General features: G+C 36.3%; 1 protein-coding gene across 5 annotated transcripts; it reads left to right on the top strand.

Moving 5' to 3' along the window:
* Positions 1 to 427: 427 nt before the first annotated feature.
* LOC128232125 (double-stranded RNA-specific adenosine deaminase-like) lies at positions 428 to 22,490 on the top strand. 5 transcript variants are annotated; one of them, XM_052945521.1, is made up of 15 exons: positions 1,450 to 1,487; positions 2,019 to 2,052; positions 7,671 to 7,816; positions 8,577 to 8,691; positions 9,020 to 9,195; positions 9,694 to 9,853; positions 10,257 to 10,405; positions 11,739 to 11,892; positions 12,428 to 12,623; positions 13,378 to 13,471; positions 14,102 to 14,245; positions 15,116 to 15,210; positions 15,759 to 15,941; positions 16,133 to 16,367; positions 16,662 to 22,490. In XM_052945521.1, the coding sequence occupies exons 3-15, from the start codon at positions 7,695 to 7,697 to the stop codon at positions 16,885 to 16,887; spliced, it is 2,049 nt and encodes a 682-aa protein (XP_052801481.1). In that variant the 5' UTR covers positions 1,450 to 1,487; positions 2,019 to 2,052; positions 7,671 to 7,694; the 3' UTR covers positions 16,888 to 22,490. The 5 variants fall into 5 exon arrangements, with proteins under 5 accessions (XP_052801472.1, XP_052801465.1, XP_052801481.1 ...); XM_052945536.1 differs by lacking the exon at positions 1,450 to 1,487 and adding an exon at positions 1,557 to 1,782 and having other exon boundaries at positions 9,694 to 9,847; XM_052945527.1 differs by lacking the exon at positions 1,450 to 1,487 and adding an exon at positions 1,558 to 1,782 and having other exon boundaries at positions 11,739 to 11,889.
* Positions 22,491 to 23,439: the final 949 nt, after the last annotated feature.

The following is a 23,439-nucleotide window of genomic DNA, read 5'->3' as shown; positions in this document are numbered from 1 at the left end:
TCACCCTCGGTAGACGCTTATATTGCACTGGCATCGCTGTCAGGCGCCGTCACTCCCGGTAGATGCTTTTATTGCACTAGCATCACCGTCGGGCCCCGTCATCCCCGGTAGACGCTTATATTGCACTAGCATCACCGTCGGGGCCCGTCACTACCGGTAGATGCTTTTATAGCCCTGACATCACTGTCAGGCTCCGTCACTTACACCAGACCCACCACCGGAACGTGCTGCAGCCGTTGATCAGAATTCATCTTGCCGCGGGCTAGTTTTAACGATGGTGATTAGGGCAGTTAGGTTTTGTTATATTTTTAAGCCAGTTTGAAGACAAATTGTTTTCATGATTAATGGTTTAGACACCGATATGGTATGACCTATCTCAAGGACGCAGGGTCTTTATCAAGAGCGTGTTTACACCTCCTTAAAAGTCAGTGGCTGTTCATCAGAATTGCTTATGAACTACATAAAACAAATCATTTACGCATAATGCAATTTAATAGGTCGAATGGATTACGTGGTCGCGTTTTGGATTAAATAGTTGCAGCTTAAACCTTCTACATACTGTAAGTTGATCGTTTAAAATTAACCGATATAAATATATAAATATGCATTTTCTAGCGTTCGGGAGATGCCGCGTGACATGTTTTCCCAAGTAATTAATTATTTTGCTTGATGACAATAGCATATCATGATAATCTCACCAAACCTGCTCGCTATTAGATAACAACAGATGATCAGCCTTTTGCTTTCATAGAAATAATCACCCTGTGGTGGTTGAGGCGTGGGGGGTGTACAGATGCAGTGCGTCAATTAGGGTGTTACCCCCTCCCCCACTGCGTACTGCCTCCTACATGAACTACCTAAATTCCGCCAAAATTTTTTATATCAAACTTTTTAAGGATTTAAGTACCCAATACTGTCATATTTGGAGTGTTTGCGTACCACATACATGTTCATTGTACCACATTCTTGAGTATCATTTAACGGCATCAGAATACCGCGTACCAGAATGGGGCTACAACCTTGTAAATGTACTATGATATGTATGGATTGAGAGCGTGGGCCATAACTTTGATACAAATGAATCGCATGTCAATGTGTATGAGTTTCCTTTTTTTCAAGGCCGCACGGTCGGGAACTGGGTCAATGAATCTCAGCAGGCCTACATGTACCAGTACGCTTACTACCAGGGGTCGTGGTTCACATTTTACATAAACCATTGCATGAGAAAAATGCGTAGGATGCAAAAAAAGTAATAATGAATCTTTTTTTTATTTACTTCTCACTATCACGGACCTATGGTTTATATACCCGTGTCTGTTTGGCCTATATATCGATATAATATATAATGGAACCGCACATTTTATAGTTGAAAGGAACCATAACAGAAGCAAAAGGAAAGCGGTTGCCTCCCTTGTTTATAAAACGTCCATTGTTTGTAATTTGATTACCCAGCTGATTCGAGTGTGTTTTATCTTTCATTCTAAAAGGTAAAAAATAACACGTGATCAAACTTGTTTTTACTCGCATTTATGATTACTTATTGGTTTTTATCACTTTCTAAAGAATACGGTCGTTTTGCCTTTAGTTTCGGTTTGGGAGTTGACCTACTTTTGAGCTTTTATACACAAGTTTAATATTCTTGAAATCTTCACCGATAAAAAAAGTTTCGCTTTAGTTAATACGTTTTTAAAGTTATTACAGCTTCTTAGTCTTAGACCTTGTTTCTCTCATGCTTCAGATGTACTGAAAGTTTGAAACCATACTCGTACGAGTAACAACAGAGTGATGATGCTATTTCTTTTCATTTTTTTAAATTATTTATTGTCAAACCTCTGATGAACGCGAGTGTTTGAAACTAGCAGTTAAGTTAAATGACACATTTACAGGGTGGGTTAAATAAGTGTGTGTAATCAATTTTAATTGGCGTGTTATTGTTTTTAAGAGGTTGTTGAAACATAGAAATATTACATTGTCATTTTATGCTGGCAATTTGTTTTACCTTGACAACTTTTCTCCAGGGGCGTATCTGGAGCATTTTGAATTGAACACCTGGTAAGCAATATTAGTAGGCATTTAATTGCTTTGGTCCCAATATTTTATGTGTTTGGGGCTTTATAGCCACAATAATGGGCATATAGGGAACAATTTTTAACATTTGGATATTTATTGTGTTCCCTATAACGCCACAAGTCGATTTATTTATACCAATGTAAAATAAAATATTCGACTATTATTCTACAGCTACACTGAATTGTTAAAAGAACACATAAAAGGGACACATTAATGATATACTGGTTAATACCTTTAACTTATAACTTTAGTTTTCACTGCCATATTGGGTTATCCACTATTTGTATATTTATCTTACCCATTGACCACCCCTGTCGGGACATTGATATTCTCGATACATAATTCATAATGTTGATTTTTTTTCGACTGTTTTCCTGGTTCATATATATATAAATATATTTGTTTTATTAAAGCTTTTAACAAACCTTATTTATGTGTTCACATTTTTATCAAATATTGATACCCTTACCTGAAGATTACTACCTGATTTCAAATGCGCATTTTATTAGTTTAACCGAAACAGGTGCGCGTTATTTTTTTGCTCGATATACTTAGCACTGGGATCTTGGCTAGGAAAACAACAAGTGGGGTATGGACACGTAGAGTCGCCAACACAAAAATCGTCTCTGACTCTGAAGTGGCTGTTTATATGGACTAGGGGTTTTAGGGCTGTCACCCCCCGCAGGATATTTTTCAAAGAGAAAAAAACACATTTCCATGCAATCTGAATGCCAATATTACATGAAATTTATACAATATCTAACAAGTAAAATGGCTCATGTATATACTACCCTTAAGACTAAGTCTTTATTTTTATTGATAATTTCGAAGCATTTCCCATTTTGGGGGAAACAAATTTTATTTGTGCGCCTTTGAGTATGCCTGGGTACACCCCTGTCCTCTGTCATCTAAAAATCATGAAGACCTTTTTTTTCAATTTTTATTCTCCATAAATATTTGTCTCAACAATTACCGTGTAAAATGAAGTTGATAAATGTTTTTGAACATATTTGAATTTGGATTTTAATCATTTACTGATGTTAGAAATAATTAATACTTAACATTTAGGATGAACTAAATCCAGAAATTGAGTACTTAAAATCAGCCATGCCTTGGGTCAAAGCTATCTGGTTCTCCACAGGTTTAACTGTTTTATCAATATAACTCATATTTAATGATAACAATGCTGATTGCGTTTGTGATCTAGGGGCCATTCTTTAACTTTGCATCTAACAGTCAGCTTAACAAACAGATTTAGTAGATATGACAGTAAACGTTACTGTGGAAACAATGTATATGAAACACAAGGCACTTTGAAATTGTTTTAGGCTATAAAAATAAATTGCATGACTATAAATATATATTGCATGAGTTCAAAATTCATAGGTTACAAAACTCAATATAAATTGATGTTTAATTCCCTGAATACTTCTTGTAATGTTCCACAAGATTTGAATGTGATCATAAACGTTATATTTTATAGTATTGTGAAACATCTGTGTGAAGATGACAATGTTGAAAACCGTGAATTTGGCGCTCAACAGGGAAAAAGCCTTGTCATCAAATTGCATATTTTGCCATCTGTCCTATTAACTCTATTCTATCACAACACTGTTGCCTCTATCACAACACTGTTGCCTCTATCACAAGACTGTTGCTTCTATCACAACACTGTTTCTTCTTTCACAACAGGGTTGCCTCTATCACAACCTGTACCCTCTATCAAAACACAAGACTGTTGCTTCTATCACAACTCTGTTGCCTCTATCACAACACTTTTGCCTCTATCACAACATTGTTGCTTCTATCAAAACTCTGCTGCTTCAATTACAACTCTGCTGCCTCTATCACAACACTGTTGCCTCTATCACAGCACTGTTGCCTCTATCACAACCTCTAGCCTCTATCACAACTCGGTTACCTCTATCACAACCTCTAGCCTCTATCACAACACCATTGCTTCTATCACAACCTCTAGCCTCTATCACAACACCGTTGCCTCTATCACAACCTCTAGCCTCTATCACAACACCGTTGCCTCTATCACAACCTCTAGCCTCTATCACAACACCGTTGCCTCTATCACAACCTCTAGCCTCTATCTCTAGCCTCTATCACAATACCGTTGCCTCTATCACAACCTCTAGCCTCTATCACAACACCATTGCCTCTATCACAACCTCTAGCCTCTATCACAATACGGTTGCCTCTATCACAACCTCTAGCCTCTATCACAACACCATTGCCTCTATCACAATACGGTTGCCTCTATCACAACCTGTAGCCTCTATCACAACCTCTAGCCTCTATCACAACACCATTGCTTCTATCACAACCTCTAGCCTCTATCACAACACCATTGCTTCTATCACAACCTCTAGCCTCTATCACAACACCATTGCCTCTATCACAATACGGTTGCCTCTATCACAACCTCTAGCCTCTATCACAATAGGTTGCCTCTATCACAACCTCTAGCCTCTATCACAACACCATTGCCTCTTTCACAATAAGGTTGCCTCTATCACAACCTCTAGCCTCTATCACAATACGGTTGCCTCTATCACAACCTCTAGCCTCTATCACAACACCATTGCCTCTATCACAATACGGTTGCCTCTATCACAACCTCTAGCCTCTATCACAATTGGTTGCCTCTATCACAACCTCTAGCCTCTATCACAACACCATTGCCTCTTTTACAATACGGTTGCCTCTATCACAACCTCTAGCCTCTATCACAACACCATTGCCTCTATCACAATACGGTTGCCTCTATCACAACCTCTAGCCTCTATCACAATAGGTTGCCTCTATCACAACCTCTAGCCTCTATCACAACACCATTGCCTCTTTTACAATACGGTTGCCTCTATCACAACCTCTAGCCTCTATCACAACACCATTGCCTCTATCACAACCTCTAGCCTCTATCACAACACCATTGCCTCTATCACAATACGGTTGCCTCTATCACAACCTCTAGCCTCTATCACAATAGGTTGCCTCTATCACAACCTCTAGCCTCTATCACAACACCATTGCCTCTTTCACAATACGGTTGCCTCTATCACAACCTCTAGCCTCTATCACAATAGGTTGCCTCTATCACAGCACTGTTGCCTCTATCACAACCTCTAGCCTCTATCACAATACGGTTGCCTCTATCACAACCTCTAGCCTCTATCACAACACCATTGCCTCTATCACAACCTGTAGCCTCTATCACAACACCATTGCCTCTATCACAACCTCTAGCCTCTATCACAATACGGTTGCCTCTATCACAACCTCTAGCCTCTATCACAACACGGTTGCCTCTATCACAACCTCTAGCCTCTATCACAACACGGTTGCCACTATCACAACCTCTAGCCTCTATCACAACACCATTGCTTCTATCACAACCTCTAGCCTCTATCACAACACCATTGCCTCTATCACAACCTCTAGCCTCTATCACAACACAGTTGCCACTATCACAACCTCTAGCCTCTATCACAACACCATTGCCTCTATCACAACCTCTAGCCTCCATCACAACACCATTGCCTCTATCACAACACCATTGCCTCTATCACAATACAGTTGCCTCTATCACAACCTCTAGCCTCTATCACAATAGGTTGCCTCTATCACAACCTCTAGCCTCTATCACAACAGGGTTGCCTCTATCACAACCTCTAGCCTCTATCACAATAAGGTTGCCTCTATCACAACCTCTAGCCTCTATCACAATACGGTTGCCTCTATCACAACCTCTTGCCTCTATCACAACCTCTAGCCTCTATCACAATACGGTTGCCTCTATCACAACCTCTAGCCTCTATCACAACACCATTGCCTCTATCACAACCTCTAGCCTCTATCACAATAGGTTGCCTCTATCACAACCTCTAGCCTCTATCACAACACGGTTGCCTCTATCACAACCTCTAGCCTCTATCACAATAAGGTTGCCTCTATCACAACCTCTAGCCTCTATCACAACCTCTAGCCTCTATCACAATATGGTTGCCTCTATCACAACCTCTAGCCTCTATCACAACCTCTAGCCTCTATCACAATACGGTTGCCTCTATCACAACCTCTAGCCTCTATGAAAACACCATTGCCTCTATCACAACCTCTAGCCTCTATCACAATACGGTTGCCTCTATCACAACCTCTAGCCTCTATCACAACCTCTAGCCTCTATCACAATATGGTTGCCTCTATCACAACCTCTAGCCTCTATCACAACCTCTAGCCTCTATCACAATACGGTTGCCTCTATCACAACCTCTAGCCTCTATGAAAACACCATTGCCTCTATCACAACCTCTAGCCTCTATCACAATACGGTTGCCTCTATCACAACCTCTAGCCTCTATCACAACACCATTGCCTCTATCACAACCTCTAGCCTCTATCACAATAGGTTGCCTCTATCACAACCTCTAGCCTCTATCACAACAGGGTTGCCTCTATCACAACCTCTAGCCTCTATCACAATACGGTTGCCTCTATCACAACCTCTAGCCTCTATCACAATACGGTTGCCTCTATCACAACCTCTAGCCTCTATCACAACCTCTAGCCTCTATCACAATACGGTTGCCTCTATCACAACCTCTAGCCTCTATCACAACACCATTGCCTCTATCACAACCTCTAGCCTCTATCACAATAGGTTGCCTCTATCACAACCTCTAGCCTCTATCACAACACGGTTGCCTCTATCACAACCTCTAGCCTCTATCACAATAAGGTTGCCTCTATCACAACCTCTAGCCTCTATCACAACCTCTAGCCTCTATCACAATATGGTTGCCTCTATCACAACCTCTAGCCTCTATCACAATAGGTTGCCTCTATCACAACCTCTAGCCTCTATCACAACACGGTTGCCTCTATCACAACCTCTAGCCTCTATCACAATAAGGTTGCCTCTATCACAACCTCTAGCCTCTATCACAACCTCTAGCCTCTATCACAATATATGCCTCTATCACAACCTCTAGCCTCTATCACAATACCATTGTCTCTATCACAACCTCTAGCCTCTATCACAACACGGTTGCCTCTATCACAAACTCTAACCTCTATACCACACTATTATGTGGAGATTGAGTGGATTTGCTTTACTTTTCACATATTACGGTTTCTAGTAATTTAAGGTCAATCCCTTGAGTACTGTTAATGCCCTTTATTGCTCACCTATCCTCAAACCACTGTGGTCTCACGGTGTAGTTTGTGTGCATGTTTATCATTTGACCTTTGATCGTTAAGGTTCTAAACAAAGTCACACTTGATTTTTGGCTGTTTGGCTGGTATGTTTAGCTTGTAAAATTGTAAAATCATAAATTCATGTAATTTGTTTTAAATACATCTAGGGGTTCTGGTTTGGTAAGTACAGATTTTTTTCCATTGGATTGAAAGACAGATACTTTGTGTGAATTTTATTATCAAAAGGTTAGTTGTTATGAAGAAAACAACATTACTAGTTATATATAGGCAATTAATAAGGCAATCTTTTGTAACATGTGTGACTTGTATTATACATGACTTTAAATAGTTATGCAAATAATTGATGATGGAAAATCATATTTTTCCTGCAGTTGGTAGGATCCTAATGGCCAATCATGTCCGGACGACAAAACTTGAACAAGAATGCCATCAGTGCCTTTGAGGAGCATGGAGTCAGGACGAGAAAACCACCCAAAGTGGATATCTTAGACAGTAGTGGACCTCCACACAGGCCTGTGTAAGTGGCTTAGATTCTACTCCATGTGTGTACTACTACAGGTACAGAGACAGTTGGTATTCTTGTATAATTATCGGCTTTTATACTTAAAAATGATTGTTTTAGATATGTTGCTTTCACCTGTTGAAGACAATATATGTGGATGAAACACAATGTGGAAGTGGTCTTCTTTTTTGGATATTTGATAAAAAAAACAACAGAATTCTCAAAACTTCATATCAAACTGCTTTTCAGTGCATTTAATTTGTTTTTGAGGCTTACAATAAATATACTAGCAGTACTGTACATGTACCTTATCTGTACATAACAGATAAAGTTATGTCAGTTTGAATTTTGTTCTTTATTTCAGCTGAAACGTGAAGTGATATAACCTTTTTATCAATCGTTCATGGTCAAAACAGCATGTTTGCAAGCAATATTATTATTATCTGCATAACATTGACCTATTTTTTCTCTACACATTAAACCTTTCATATGATACCAAAATAAGCTGGAATCACCAGGCATTAAAATGTTACATAATTGTACATCTAATCGTACGAATCCCTATCAGGGATGTGATTTTTCTGTGGATCTGATGGCTCAAGGGACCAAAACTTTGGTAATGAAAAGAAATAAAAATTGCCAGTTTTACTCACAATTGGTGGCCTTGAGCAGCCCGCAAGTCCCACGCCATAATGTTTTCAGTCCTTCAAATGCCAGGTCAATTACATCCCTGCCAGTGAGTATGATCATAAAGCAGAGATTTCTCTCTTGACAGGTACACTGCTGTTGCTACTCTGGGAGGGGAGGAAGTAGGAAGAGAGACGGGCAACTCTAAGCATGAGGCCCGCATCAAGGCTGCGGAACGTGCCCTTCAGAACCTTAGCATTCAGGTATTTCAAGCAGTTGAACAGTACAATTCAGTTTGCAGGGTAACATATTGTCTCATCATTAATTTGATCATGTCATTCTTCGTTGCAGAATGTCAAATTTTGTAAAAATAGCAAAGCTTAATAAGATCTAAGAGAAATATGAAAGGGAACATTTATGCACTAAAAATGTTTGCCTTCCAAGTTATATTTAAAATAAGGGGGATGGTGGGGGAGTGGAATAATAGTAAGCCTACCTTATTTTTTGGCAAAATACAACAGTGCTGAAATTTGTGTTATACTAACAGAATTATATAAAAGAGTAATAAATATATCAACAATACATACTCAGGACACAGGAGCTTCAAATGGCCAAGAGGAGGAGGACACATGTGTAAGCGAGGAGGATCTAACGAACCCAGTTCCCGACAGAGACCCCGTTTCTGCTCTCATGGAGTTCTCCCAGACATCACGGAAACAGGTGCACTTCAACCTCATCTCACAGGAAGGGCCACCTCATATGCCTGTGTATGTGTATTTATTATTTTGCTAATTTTATCTTTTGGCTTGTCTTTTTTTTTTCAAAAAAATCCTCAGTGTCTTTGTTGTGGTAAAACAAACTTTTGTCTCTAAAACCATTCAAGATATTCAAACAAAACTTTGTACACATATTGGCACAGACAATACAAGCATGAATTGGAAGGCTAATAACTCTTGTTTCAATTGTTGTGGAGTTATGCCCCCTATTCAATAGAAAAAATGGACAAGGGTTGGCATTCGCTAATCTTATCCTATTTTTGAGTGTTCAGTTGGTGTTTATCAAAGCAAACATTTAGCTGTCTCCTTGCAATGCATATTTGACAGATATCATTCAATAAATTTATATTTAATGATAAATAACTGAAAATGCTATAGCTCAGTTATTTAAAAGATTAAGAGGATTATTATGTGTAGATTATATTGTTGTTGGTTAAAATTTTACATGCAATATACTTCTAAAATAAACATAACTGTATCAAATTGCAGGTTTACAATGTCAGTAACTCTTGGCGATGAGACATTCCCACAGGTCAAGGGATGTAACTCGAAGAACACTAAAAAAGATGCGGCGTGTGTGGCTCTTAATGCCCTCGCTAGGAGAAAGGTCCTGCAGACGAAGTTTCCTAGAATTGGTGGACAGGTGAATGTAGGCTACTTTCTGTGAAAACATTATTTGGTGGAATAATCCTGTTGGGGCATTATAATAAAATTGACCATCTCTTTGGTGCAAAGTAGAATTGCAATTCTGCTTTGTTGAATAGATTGATGAGCATGTATCATTATGTTTATATAATTTTGAAACAGTAGTTTCTAAGTAAGCCTAAGTTCAGCTTATCATAATTATGAACACTTTATGCGCATTGATGCAGATAAACAGCATGAGCTACTTTCCTTAAAAGAAGAATCAGTCAATGCAGTCTTCATCATAACTGTCAGAACTGTTCAACTGTCTAGTAATGTGTTGATACAATATCAAACATCAATAACATAGAATATCTTTATCATAAGAATATTCAAGTATATGATACAAATTTACAATTTATTATCAGGGAGCTGCTAGCAATGCAAGGTCAAGGCCAGATGTGACGCTGGGAATACCTGGGAAAAACCCAGTCAGCATGCTCAACGAGTTTGCCCAGAAAATCAGCAAGAAGCTGACATTTGATGCAGTTATGTTTGGACCTCCCCATAAGCCCAGGTATGGAAGTGTAATGAAGACGATGAATTACTTCTTTTTTTTAACTTATAGTGTTTTTAGGACCTTTAGATAGATGAATCTAGGGTATTGACTTATATCGTTTTTGTCTTGTAACTATGCTGGACAATGACCATTCACTGCAAAGTCAATTCTGATGACATGATGTTTCAAGGTTTTAGTATAACTATTTGTTAAGAAGGTCAAGAGGGTTTTTAAATTAGGGATTTCAGATATAATTTGTTTTATCTTATTTTGGTCTCAAGTAAGCTAGAGAATTGCTTTTCCATATACCCCCATGATTCTGACATTGACCATAGATTTGAAGCACTTTAAGTATTTATCTTTGGCAGATAACCAACTTATGCCCCTTATTCAAAGGAAAATTTACTGTTAAAATGCCTTTTTTGTCAGCTTCTTTATCTACTGAGAACATTGGATGAGAATTATAATCTGTGTGTGTGTTGTGATAACTTAGTGTCACCCATTACATCAGTGTACAAATGGACTTAGCATTTCAAGTAGTTAAAACTTGGAACGAGTGTTGCTTTTAGTCTGCCCAAATCTGACCAGTGAACTTTAAGTCAAGTGCGACATCTATTGCCTGTCAATTGACTTTCCACATAATTGATAATTGAAAACTGACTGCTGTCATCAGCAATTTGGCATATACTTTATATCACCATGAAATAACTACTTATTAGGATGGCTCAAACCCCTGGCCTCAATTTCTCAAAACACCTCAAGTCGTTTACAGTATAAGGCTGAACAAACTATTTTTGTTATTTTTGTTTTGGTATAACTGGGGTAATATTTTCACTTAGAGATTTGGGACATTAAAAGGATATTAGCTTTCTGATAACAACGATGAACTAATTGTTTGTTAATGAATGCAAGATTTACTAAGAAATTTTGCTGAATAAAATAAGTTACTTAAGCTTGTTACCTTTAAAAACTTTCGAGGACTTGAGGTCAGAAAGCATCCATGCATGCATACCCGTTAATGTATTAGTTTTACAACAACTAGCCAATTAAACAGCTTTATATGCTCACAAGTAGGGCATGGTCACAAACAAATATCTTTGTACTGACAAAAACTGTTTGTTTGAAACTGCCTTTGGGTGGAAGAAAATGACTTTTCTTTGCAAAAGACATTGAGAACATAATTTTAATAACTGATTGATGAGTACACTGACTTTGCTTAGCACATTTCCAAACAGTAGTATATTATGTAATGTGAACAAAAACGTGTGTACTTCTTAATAAAATATCAAATTGTCTGAATCAGTAAATCCCCTTTTTGTGAAATTTAGTAATTGCTATCCTTATTCTTCAGGTTTCGTGTAACAGCTGTTCTTGAAGATGAGAGGTTTGTCGAGGTAGAATCGCCCAGTAAGAAGCAGGGCAACGTGCTAGCAGCCCAGGAAGCTATCAGGGTACTCCAGGAGAGGGGGGAATACTCGCTGCCCAAGGCCATTCTGGGACAGGTAGTCGTATGTTTTAAGTCCAGAGTTGTTATATATTCTTATACCTGTAGGTGCAAAGGAGCGGCTTGATAGGTAGCTAGTTTGTGTAAATGATATAAATTATATGTTTTATGTCTTCTTCCCACACATCCAGCCAAACATTCAATCCTAGACCCCACCGGACCAACTTCCACACCATGATCATATTGAGAAAGTTGCCATGACTTAAATTTGAGGATTTGAATAAATCTGAAATAATTATGATATGCTTCAAACGTGGCAGATAAATTAATCTTTTCTTTTCTTGATGCTCTTAAAGGGCCAAGGAAGCAGATTCTGATCCCGCCCACAAACGGAGCAAATCCATTTAAATTTATTTTCAATATCCTATTTCCAGGGCCAACCAAGCATGAAGATCCTCACTCCATAATATCATCTACCAATGCATGATTGTTTGGGGCAGGTTGTGATGATGAAAATGGGAGAGTAAAAACATAATGGGATTTTGTTCCTTAATTCATATGCATGAGATCATAATGTTTTTATATGCTTTCCACAGAGCCAGCCCAACATTCAAATCCTGACACCACCACATCAGCTACCGTTACACGATCGTGTAGGACAGGTTGCCATGACGAAAATGGAAGAATTGCTCAGCCAGACGCCCCAGTCGCTTGTTGGTCGCAAAGTCATGGCAGCTATTGTGATGACTGATAACAAGACGAGCATATCCAGAGTCGTCAGTCTGGGGACAGGTATTTTGTTATAACCTTTTAGATATTTCTATTAAATTGACTAATACTTTTTGAACACACTATTGATGTATTACTGTATCATAAAAATTAATGATAATCAATGTTATTTTTTGTTGGATTATAGCTCATAGAGCTGTTGATTAATTTAATAACCCACATGAAATAAAGTTTCTTGCACATTGCTTTATACCATTAGTCAGGTATATCATTGTTACTGTAACTGAATACTATCCTACTGAATGTTTAACAAGAGAGGATACTTCGAAAATTTGCCAAATGGTGACAGAGCACTCATAAAGCAAAAATGAACAAAACATAAAATGCATCTGTCCATAAATTTTTCTGTTGTTTTTTTTTTCTGGAAGTTACTGAGATATTAACATATAAAGAACAAATGTTGTTAGAAATGTTATTCAGTTAATACAAATTTAGTTTACATTAAGATTGCTGGTATTCATGACAAGACACATGTGTGTACTTGATGCAGGTTAATCTATCTCAATGGGTGGAGAAAAGGTACAGTTTGTATGGTATGATAGCACCACAATTATACAGACTAAATCCGGTCGCTTGAATTTTTTACTTTAGCGTAACGTTATTTTATAAAATCAAATTTCAGAAATTTTGAAGACTATCCTAAAAAGTAACATGCAAACATCTTGGACATCTCTGGTGTATGCTGAATCAATCAAGGTTCATAGCTTAGTAAAAACAAAATAAAATACAGCTTAACACTAGCTGTTTCTTCCCTCAGGGAACAGGATTATCAAAGGTGACAAGATAACCCAGGACGGCACCGTGTTACATGACTCGCATGCTGAAATCCTGGCCAGAAGGGGATTCAAAAGGTTGGCAAATATTCAACAGGGTTTAAGGCTAATTTCTCATCACCAAAATAATTTTGTCTACACTTGTTATAGAAATTTTACTGTGTTAAGATGTTTGAGTGTTGTTAATTCACATGGTGTATAATTTATGAAATATACTATTGAGCAGAAACATATTCACTAGTATGATGTAGATTCACTACTAAGATAGAGCTTTGTTACCAGGGGCTGTCCAAAACACACCATCCAACTGTAAGGTTGCATTTAAATTATTTTTAGGTTGTCTGATTTTTGAAGAAAACAAGGTCAGGTATTGTCGTAACCTTGAGGTAGTTCTCGTAACCTTGGCAGTAATTTAAAAAGTAGATACTGGGATTCAGGGTATCAAGATAAACGTAGTCGTTCCAGAGGCAATATGCTCTAAAGTAAAGACTCTGATTATAGTTGAGTTATACCCCTTGTTTAATTAAAGAACAACAACAGACTAGCTATGGCATTCGCTCCACAGAGCTTTTGTTCAGGAACTTGCCTTCACCTGTAAAATCAGACTTAAATTGCTTGTTTAAACTGGATCTTCTTTGAAAGTTCCAGTCTCACATATAGTCTTTTTTTATAGTTTCAAATCAGGATAAAATCAACACCATATTTCAGGTTCCTGTATTCACTAGTGAAATCGGACCCACACTGCTATCTTACCCCGGGGCTGTCAGGGAAGTTCCGGTTCAAGCCCTTCATATCCTTCCACCTCTTCATTTCCACCGCACCATGTGGGGACGGGGCTCTCTTTGTACACTGGTAAGTAGACAAATTTCTTTTTGTTATAATATTGAAAATAGAGTAATGGACACACATTAAAGTTTTCCTGTTCAAGCCTCTAATATCCTTCCAGCTGTTTATTTCAACAGCATAATTCTCAGAAAGGGCAATGGTTGTACTACAGTGAGTGCTTTGTTCAGTTTTTGGCTTGTGTTTGCACACAGGTAAGTACGTACAGGACATTCTGTCAGTGGTTGAAAGTATCTGATTGTGTGAATTAGAATTTGTTGTTGAATTGTTTAAGTTTTTTATGCCAGTTGGCCCTATAGTATTTTAGTTTCATTGTAAAGGCCTTTATGAGTAAAGAAATAATATGTATAATTTATGCAGAAAAATATATCACTCTCAAAGTTTTTTTCATCATAAAACTTGGCAAAACAAGGCAATTCATTTTCAATTTCAGTTCAAAATTAGAAAAAAATGCAATAACTTGGGGGGTAGTTGTTTTAGTCATTTAATTAACATATTAGTACTTAGCAGATAATACCATTACAAATGGTAACAAAATTATATGGGATCACTAGGTTTCGAAATTTACCAGTTTTGTTTGCTTTTAAAGTAAAAGAAAAGTTTACTTTCCTTCCTTTTTTTATAGGATATCTCAAAAAATCAGCAAGACATCGTGAAAAAATATTCTAAAGTGTCAAGAAATGTACTCGCCTACTGGTATCATCGCACTGTTGGGCTTGATAAAATGACAAGATTATTCATAAAATGGATACCTCAAATTAATGAATATTTTCTTTGAGATGGCACATCTCATGTCATTAATTAGTTTACTTGAACTGTTCCTTTTCATCAAATTCAAATTTACCCTATGCAAGTATAATTATCATTGTTAAATTACAGTGATGGAGAAAATGGCAATGGTGACGGTATGGAGCACAAGCCGCTCTTCAACAACCCTCGAACACAGGGACTGATGAGGGCCAAACAGGAAAACGGTCAGGCTAACCAATGACAATTTACTTTTTAGCATAATGCATACCTTAAAGATATTATGCTTGGTTCATTTTAATTAGAATGTGAATAAAATGGGATGTTGATATGAATCACTTTCTAGTCCATTTTCTTCATAGAAACCAGTACTGGTGTCATATTTGAAGTGTGGCTCAAACCATTGGGTGAGAGGGGGACATTAATGCCACTAGAACACTAGATTATGACCATTGAAATGCTGCATCATATCAAAATTATACAAAGGGAGACAACTTTGTACCAAGAGCTTTGTATTATTGTAGTATTTCTCTCCCCTAGTGGGAGTCCGTATAGGATATAAAACAAGTCATGCAAGTAGTGCATGGCCCTGGCCCTTATTGTCCTCCTATTAACTTTCTAGTTTTGTATAAGATTAAAGCAGCTAAACTCTACATCACTCTTAAATTTACTTGCAATGTGAAGAAATGTTGTTGGAAAGACACGTTTAAACACGTATAACATTTAATAATTTCTTTCTTGAAACCTTTAACCATTTACAATATCTCTTCATCAGGTGAAGGCACCATACCGATATCGGAGGATGACTCTAAGCAGACGATAGATGGAATACTACATGGCAACCGCCTGCGAATCATGTCATGCAGTGACAAGATCTGTCTGTGGAATGTCGTGGGTCTTCAGGGAGCGCTGCTTTCAAGGGTGTTTGAGCCAATCTACTTGAAGTCTATCACACTTGGTACATGTTTAATTGAACTCACAACATTTTAATGGGTGCATAGTTAATTTACAAAAGTCTTGATGTAATTTGACCAATATTCACTCATCACATTGGCTGATGTATGTTAGAGATGTAATACACAGTCATAAAAAAACTATTTCACACTGTTTTACTTTGTGCCAGAACAGTCACACTCAGTTATTTTTCAGGAAGTCTGTTTCACTTGGGGCACTTATCTCGGGCCCTCTGTTGCCGTGTCAACATCAATGCCATTGACCTCCAACTGCCCCATGGTTACCACATAAACCACCCAGATATTGGCGTCACTACAACTCCAGAGCCTGCTCGGGCAGTGGAGAAGTCAAGACCACTCAGTATGAACTGGGCTTTCGGTGATGCTAACCCAGAAATAACTGATGCTACTCTTGGGAAAACTTACAAGTCGTATGTGGTTTTAGTCAAAACATTTTCCCTTCAGCTTAGTCTTACACAGTTAAACACATACAAAAAGAATATTAGTCAGTATTTGGATTGAACAAGTCAGTATCATTTGTTGAGAAAGTATTATAAAATTTGTAAATGTCTAATTTTAAGATGTCTTATTATTTGATGGCAGCAAAAAAATCACCATTTAAAAAAAGTATTTTAAGTACACTTGTTAGGTACACTGATTACTGTAATATGACAGGTAAAAAAGCAACTAGATTCATAAAATCTTTTGTTTGTCTTCGTTGTCAGGCTAAACATGGTTGATGGCCCATCAAGACTATGTAAGCGATCCATATTTGAGCTGGACAGGCAAACTCTGGGCCACCCACAGAACAGCACAACGTATCGCCTCATGAAGCAGAACGCAGACTCCTATAACCAGGCAAAAATGGCGTTCCAGACACGCATGAACGAGCAGAAATATGGCACCTGGGTGAAAATGCCTGTGGAACTGAATAGATTCACCTGCTCTTAGAATGGCTTCCGTACATACTGGATGGACTGATTCCTGAAATGATTAGTACAAAGATTGGTTTCTAGCATTGACTGTTACTTTATGTAATATCTGATGAAAATATCTCCCGCTGAATTGAAGGTTTCAGGAGGGGGTATTGTTCTGGCGTCAAATCTTAAGATTTTTTTGTCCAGAATGGAAATGATTGGTCAGATTACATTCAAACTTGGTCATAATGTGCCCCTTGATGAAATATGGACCGCTTGTAAAAGTGGGGCACATGGGGTCAAAAACTAGATCACTAGGTCAAATCTTATAAAAAATCTTTGAAACACATTAGAGGCATTATGTATCGTCTAATATTCATGAAACTTGATCAGAATGTTTTGCTTGATGAACTCTTGGACATGTTTTAAACTGGGTCACATGTGATAAAATATTAGGTCACTAGGTCAAATCTTTCAAAAATCTTGTCCGAAACTATTTTATTGTGGTGATTGGTCGGATTATGTTCAAACATGGTCAGAATGTTCTCTTGGGTTAAATTTCGACTGTGTTTTAAAAGTGGGTCATATGGGTCAAAAACAAGGTCAATAGGTCAAATCTTAGAAAAAATATTGGGAACACACTAGAGGCAATCTTATATTCATGAAACTTAATCAGACTGTTTTCCTTGAGCCTCAAGAGTTTTAAAATCGGTCACATGGGGTCAAAAACTAGGCCACTAGGTCATATCTTACAGAAATCTTGGGAACACTCTAGAGGCAATACATCTGCTCTAATTTCCATCAGAATGTTTGCCTCAATGAAATCTTGGAATAGTTTGAAACTAGTAGGTCATGAGGGGTCAAAAATGAGGTCACTGGGTCAAATCTTAAAAAAAAACTTGCGGACTCTCTAGAGGCTATATTTTTTGCAATATCTCTGGACCAATCTTCATGAAACTTGATCAGAATGTTTGCCTTGATGAAATCTTAGATTAGTTTGGAACTGGGTAACATGGAGTCATAAACTAGGTTTCTTGGTCAATTCTAAATGCTACATTATATACATTTTTTTTTCAAACAGTTGCAATCAAACTCAAACTATATATATATATATTTCACTAACAATTGATTTCCATTCCTGGACTTAGCCCAATCAGGTTGGGGATCAATTGAACGAATATACTTGTTATTTCTTAATTACAACTCATTATACCAAATTATTAGAATTTTCTCATAGATAATGTTGATAAAATTATTAGGGCACTTGAAATGAAAATAAATTGTAAGAGCATAAAATGTACTTGAGCAATTCTTAGGAATAATGAGTTGTACTGAATTGTTTTATGCATAATGAATGGTCCTTTTTTAATTTCACGCAACAAGTTCAATCTTTGAGAGAATGTGCTTTTAAAAAGAGGAATACATGTTTGAATTGAATCCTTCTTTGGTGCTTTGTGGTAAAATGAGTTGTGAATGAGAAATTACATTTTTATGATATAGGGGACTGGTGTTCTATATATGGGACTGGTGTTCTATGTAGGTGACTGGTGCTCTATATAGGGGACTGGTGTTCTATATAGGGTACTGGTGTTCTATATAGGGGACCGGTGTTCTATATATGGGACTGGTGTTCTATATAGGGGACTGGTGTTCTATATAGGGGACTGGTGTTCTATATAGGGGACTGGTGTTCTATATATGGGACTGGTGTTCTATATAGGGGACTGGTGTTCTATGTAGGTGACTGGTTCTCTATATAGGGGACTGGTGCTCTATATAGGGGACTGGTGTTCTATATAGGGTACTGGTGTTCTATATAGGGGACCGGTGTTAGGAGACTGGTGTTCAATATGGGGGACTGGTGCTCAATATAGTGGACTGTTGGTCATGTTTATCATTCTTTTGTGGTGTACATTTCCATAGTGTGTTATTCTCATCCCTTTGTTTATTTTGTTAGCAAACAATGGCCAGGCACTTACACATGTTTGATATTAATGGAAAGTCAAGTTTGATGCTTCATGCTTGGCTACAAGTGAGTCAGAAAAATACCTCAAGTTTTAAGATTTTGCTTTTAAAATGTTGACCATTGCCCTTAGCTTTGTTTTATACAAAAGTCAGTGATTAACACAATGCAATTCTTTAAGTTTGAATTGTTTGAAAGCAAACAGCAGTCAATTGTATAAAACTGGTATTTATTTTTTTTGCTTTGGATAAAGTTAGCCAAAATGTCTATTGATTGGCCAATATTTATACAATACTATATGTTAACCAATCAGATTATTTAAGGTAAATGTGCAATGTGGCCAGAAATTAACCTGTTGAGTTTTATACAGATGGCTGTAAGAGTGTTTTTTTCAGCCATTTTTTATAGCCAATCATTGGTTATTTCCCAAAATTGATTAGTTTTTTTTTTCAAAATGTTGAATAAAAATTCTCTATCAGAATTGTTTTAAAGTAATTTAGAAAAAACGTTGTTTCAGTTGGAGAAGTTCTTTTTGAGACCCTAATGTTAATTATTGTTTAAGTTATAAAATCCCACAAATATGGATTAGAAAGATTATTTGAGTACATTTGACTTTCATAAATATTCACAAAAAATCCCAATATTGTGAATAAACACTAGGAAATTCCCTATTCCAAGGCTATAGGTCATTTTTCCCAAATTATCGGGGGAAAAACCTGGAATGTTTTTATGAATTTAAAAGTCAAAAATGACAATCTTTGTTGGATTGTACATTAAAGTATCTTTTTACATGCAATATAATGCTTAGTATATATTTTGTATACGGTATGTTGTTTTGAAATGATGAAATAAGTCTTTTCAACCCAATATTTCTTATATGTGCTTTTACTTTAATACTTTATTGTGGTACTGGTGTAATATGACGTTGAAAGATTTAAACTCATGTATTATTATAGCATTACTTTTTATGTGTACACATTCATACTTGATGTGTTCTTAACGCCATCCACACATTTTTTTATCAGGAAAAAAAATTGGATATTATATTTTATATACATTGTCGTTATATTGTGAAGCTTAAACACTGTACCTTTATTTTTGCTGTGGAATAGTGTATGTATTAAACAGGTTGAATATGCACTTTGTAGTATTGGTGTTATTCTGCAAAAAATATTATTTAAAGGAATCTTAGCGGAAGACTGTTGTAATGCCATTCTCTTCCTACTGTATTATGAGTTACAATGGTCTTGCGCTAAGGCTGCCAAATGTCTTTAAAATGCTTTGTAAATTGTGCTTATTGTCCTATTGATTTGAGGTTTATTTTAACCTGTTTGAATATTTGTTATATTTTATGTTTATTTTAAACATATTTGTAACAGCATTATTTTAGCATCAAGAATATCATTCTCAAATCTCATCAAGTATAACAAGGTATCTTATAATATATCTTTCTTAAATCCGTTGTTGCGGAATAAAATATAGTTTAGCATTATTATCATATGGAAAATTTCCTTTAAAGCTGCACTCTCACAGATATACCGTTTTGACAACTTTTATGTCTTAGAATGAGCCAATTTTTGCGATTTTTTTTAAATAACCAGTCATATAAGACTGCTAACTAAAGATCAATTCCAAAAAACATTTTATATGCTAAAAGCTTTACTAACGCTAAAAGAAAGTTGCATAAATAGAGAATATTACACAAATGAAACAAACACAAAAGACAGTCTGCTTAGATGGAACCTGTTATAAGACTTTTGACTTAAGATTGTTTAGAAATTGTATGTTTTATATAACCACTTGCATTTCATAATGGCTTTTTTCATTTTTTGTTCAATTATTTTTAAATTGTTGTGTTTCTTATGAGGCCCCGTTTGATCTTGATATATTGTATGTCTGAATGAACATTTAAAACAGACAGAACCTCAAAAGGTGTACAATTTTGTACTCATAACCTGTGGGCTGACTGTTCAAAACTTTCGTAAAGAATTTAACGTTAACTGTCTGTCAAATGTTATCATTATCTCATCATTCAGTATATATTTTTTCCTGTATTTTTACTTTTAGCTACTTCAAAACAGCATTATATTGTGCATTAAGGTTTTAATGTGCCATACCTTTACTTTATATGCTACAGAAAAAGGAGTTCATGCCCACATTTCTAACCCGTATATTCCCATGGATGGTTGCCATCTTGTCAATGATCATATTGTAAATTTAATTTCTTGAATCTATTTTTTGGGGTTATTAAGTAATTTATTATGAAAAAAATAGTTGGCATAAAAAAACTCTTCAGTTAATTTTACAGTTAAAAGGCAAAATTTGAATTTCATTTCTGACACCTGTTTTGTATTAAATTGAAATTTGTGATCTAAAAATATTTAGTTGTAGGTTAGTTGATAGGATGCCATCCATTGTGTATCTTACTCATTGTATCATAAATGGTGCTTTTATTAATGTTATGTAAACAAATATTTTATAATTTTGTAAACAAAAGTTATTGACTGATGATGTTTGTCACATGACGTCTGATAGACCAATGAAAAATTTATTGATTATTTTTGTCATGATATCTGATCGACCAATGAAAAATTGATTGATGATGCTTATCACATGACATCTGATAAACCAATGAAAAGAGCGGAACTATACCTAGCATATAATAAAGCATAAAGAACATTTTGAAATGTCTAAAACATTGGTCTTATCAATAGTTACAAGGCATTCCATAGTCAGTCATGCAGTTTTGTACACTCATTTTTGAAGACCTTTTTCTGTGGCATTTTATGTTAATACAATGTCATGTGTGCGTGTAACAGATTGGTAAATGAAACAAAAACCAGCATATACATATATATGCTTAAGATCTAGAACTCGGGCTGAATTATTCGTATAAATTGAAACTGATATTCTGATTTTTGTTAAATGCCAAACAGTTATAAATTTCAAAAGTTAAAACATTTTTGAGAACGAATTTGGAGTGAATATCCTAGTATAAATAAACAGACTGTAGGTTTGTTTGCGTTCTGATCTCTATGATATGTTTCAATTATTCAGCCTGTTTTACATGAATGTACTCTTGCTTGAACCTCAAACTGTTGCGTAGGGCAGATGTTAATTTTGAGATATTTTTTTAATTTTTACTGATGAGGTTGAAATGTTTTGTTTTTTCCTGAATAAAATAAATGTTCAGGTTACATTGTCTTAGCCTTGCGTTGAGTCATCGTTGGTGTGCAAAAACCATGGCCACTAAACTCGAGAAATTATCAAGATATTTAAATGCAGCTTGGTACACATGTTGCCAGAGACAATATGTATACATGTATGACTATATGTACATGTAATTCCCGCTTTAATAACTTTTTAAAAAGCCCCTTTTTCGATTTAAAAACAAACAAACTGACGAGCATTATTGTTTGTTTCTTATTGCTCCAGTATTTTTGTTTCAACAAAAACAGTTTTAACAAATCAATAACCATTGAAAATTGGTACGTAATAAATTGTAAATTTAAATATTGATCATTCTAAATTACAAGCCTTGTAGAATATAATATAAAGTATTACAAATGACACTTTTTACAAATGACACTTTTTTTAGGATAGATGTGTTAGTATCAGTGACAGACTACTGTATAAAATGTGGTTATATTGGAATAAACCAATTGTATGCTTTACACTGTGTTGTATTTTATATAAGAAGAACATGGAACTCTTAAACAAATGTTCGGCAAGATTTAGAAAGATCCTGTGTTACAATGTAATATGAGAGTATGTTGTTATGAAAAACATTATGGTTAATTTTTCCTGCAGATACCAATAAGGTTTGCTTTAGGCACCCATTCTAACTTGACCCATCTCCCCCTGCCCACCACCAGCACTTACGTAAGCCAGAACCTGTGCATACAATGGGATTAAGTTTATGATTGGTCTGCCCCAGTGTATTTCAATATTTCTTCAGGAAGTGTATGGTATTCTTTCGGGGCTTAGGATGGGTTATTGCCTATTGTTAAGTGTAAGGTTATGGCTAGTAGATTTTGACAGGGCTCACTCGTCAGGCTCCACTTTTTAAAAAAATATCCTAGAAACAATGTACTTAATGGCATTTGAATGCACTTTTTCAGACTTAAATGGTTAAACGTTTCCTTACGAACAACTTCAAGACCCAATTAAATCATTAGAACCACTCGCCGCGCTCCACACCTGAAATTGTTAATGCTTTCTCTTTATGTCAATATCCTAGAAACAATTAACAAAATGTCACTTTAATGCACTATTAATGACTTAAATTGGTAAATATTTCTTGGGAACCTCAAGCTTTAATTTAGTCATTGAAACCATGTAGTAGTCGTATTCTTGCAGGAAGCATACTTCCCTAGTTGCACAGCCAAAGTGTGCCCCCTCTTACCCCAAATCCTGAACCTGCCCCTGGTTAGGGCAAGTTGTTAGGGTCAAGGCTAAAATATAAACACATGTTATGGAATTAAAACAAACTGCCCTTTTTAGGTGAAAAGTTGGCGAGTCAAAGCCAGACAATATGTTTTGCCATTGTTTATATGGTTATAATTGACATCACGCCGATAGCGATAAGGCAACGCCACAGTGTCACCTGACTCCTAAGTAAGA

The sequence above is a fragment of the Mya arenaria genome, chromosome 1 (genome assembly GCF_026914265.1).
Source record: "Mya arenaria isolate MELC-2E11 chromosome 1, ASM2691426v1".
Lineage (NCBI taxonomy): Eukaryota > Metazoa > Mollusca > Bivalvia > Myida > Myidae > Mya > Mya arenaria.
This window is presented reverse-complemented; position numbering and strand designations above follow the sequence as displayed.

Excerpts from the sequence above, each read along its gene's own strand:
- LOC128232125 (XM_052945512.1), top strand. The coding sequence starts at position 7,695 with ATGTCCGGACGACAAAACTTGAACAAGAATGCCATCAGTGCCTTTGAG. Across the intron at positions 7,817-8,576 it reads GGACCTCCACACAGGCCTGT|GTACACTGCTGTTGCTACTC; the intron begins GTAAGTGGCTTA and ends CTCTCTTGACAG. Across the intron at positions 14,246-15,115 it reads GGGGCTCTCTTTGTACACTG|TGATGGAGAAAATGGCAATG; the intron begins GTAAGTAGACAA and ends GTTAAATTACAG.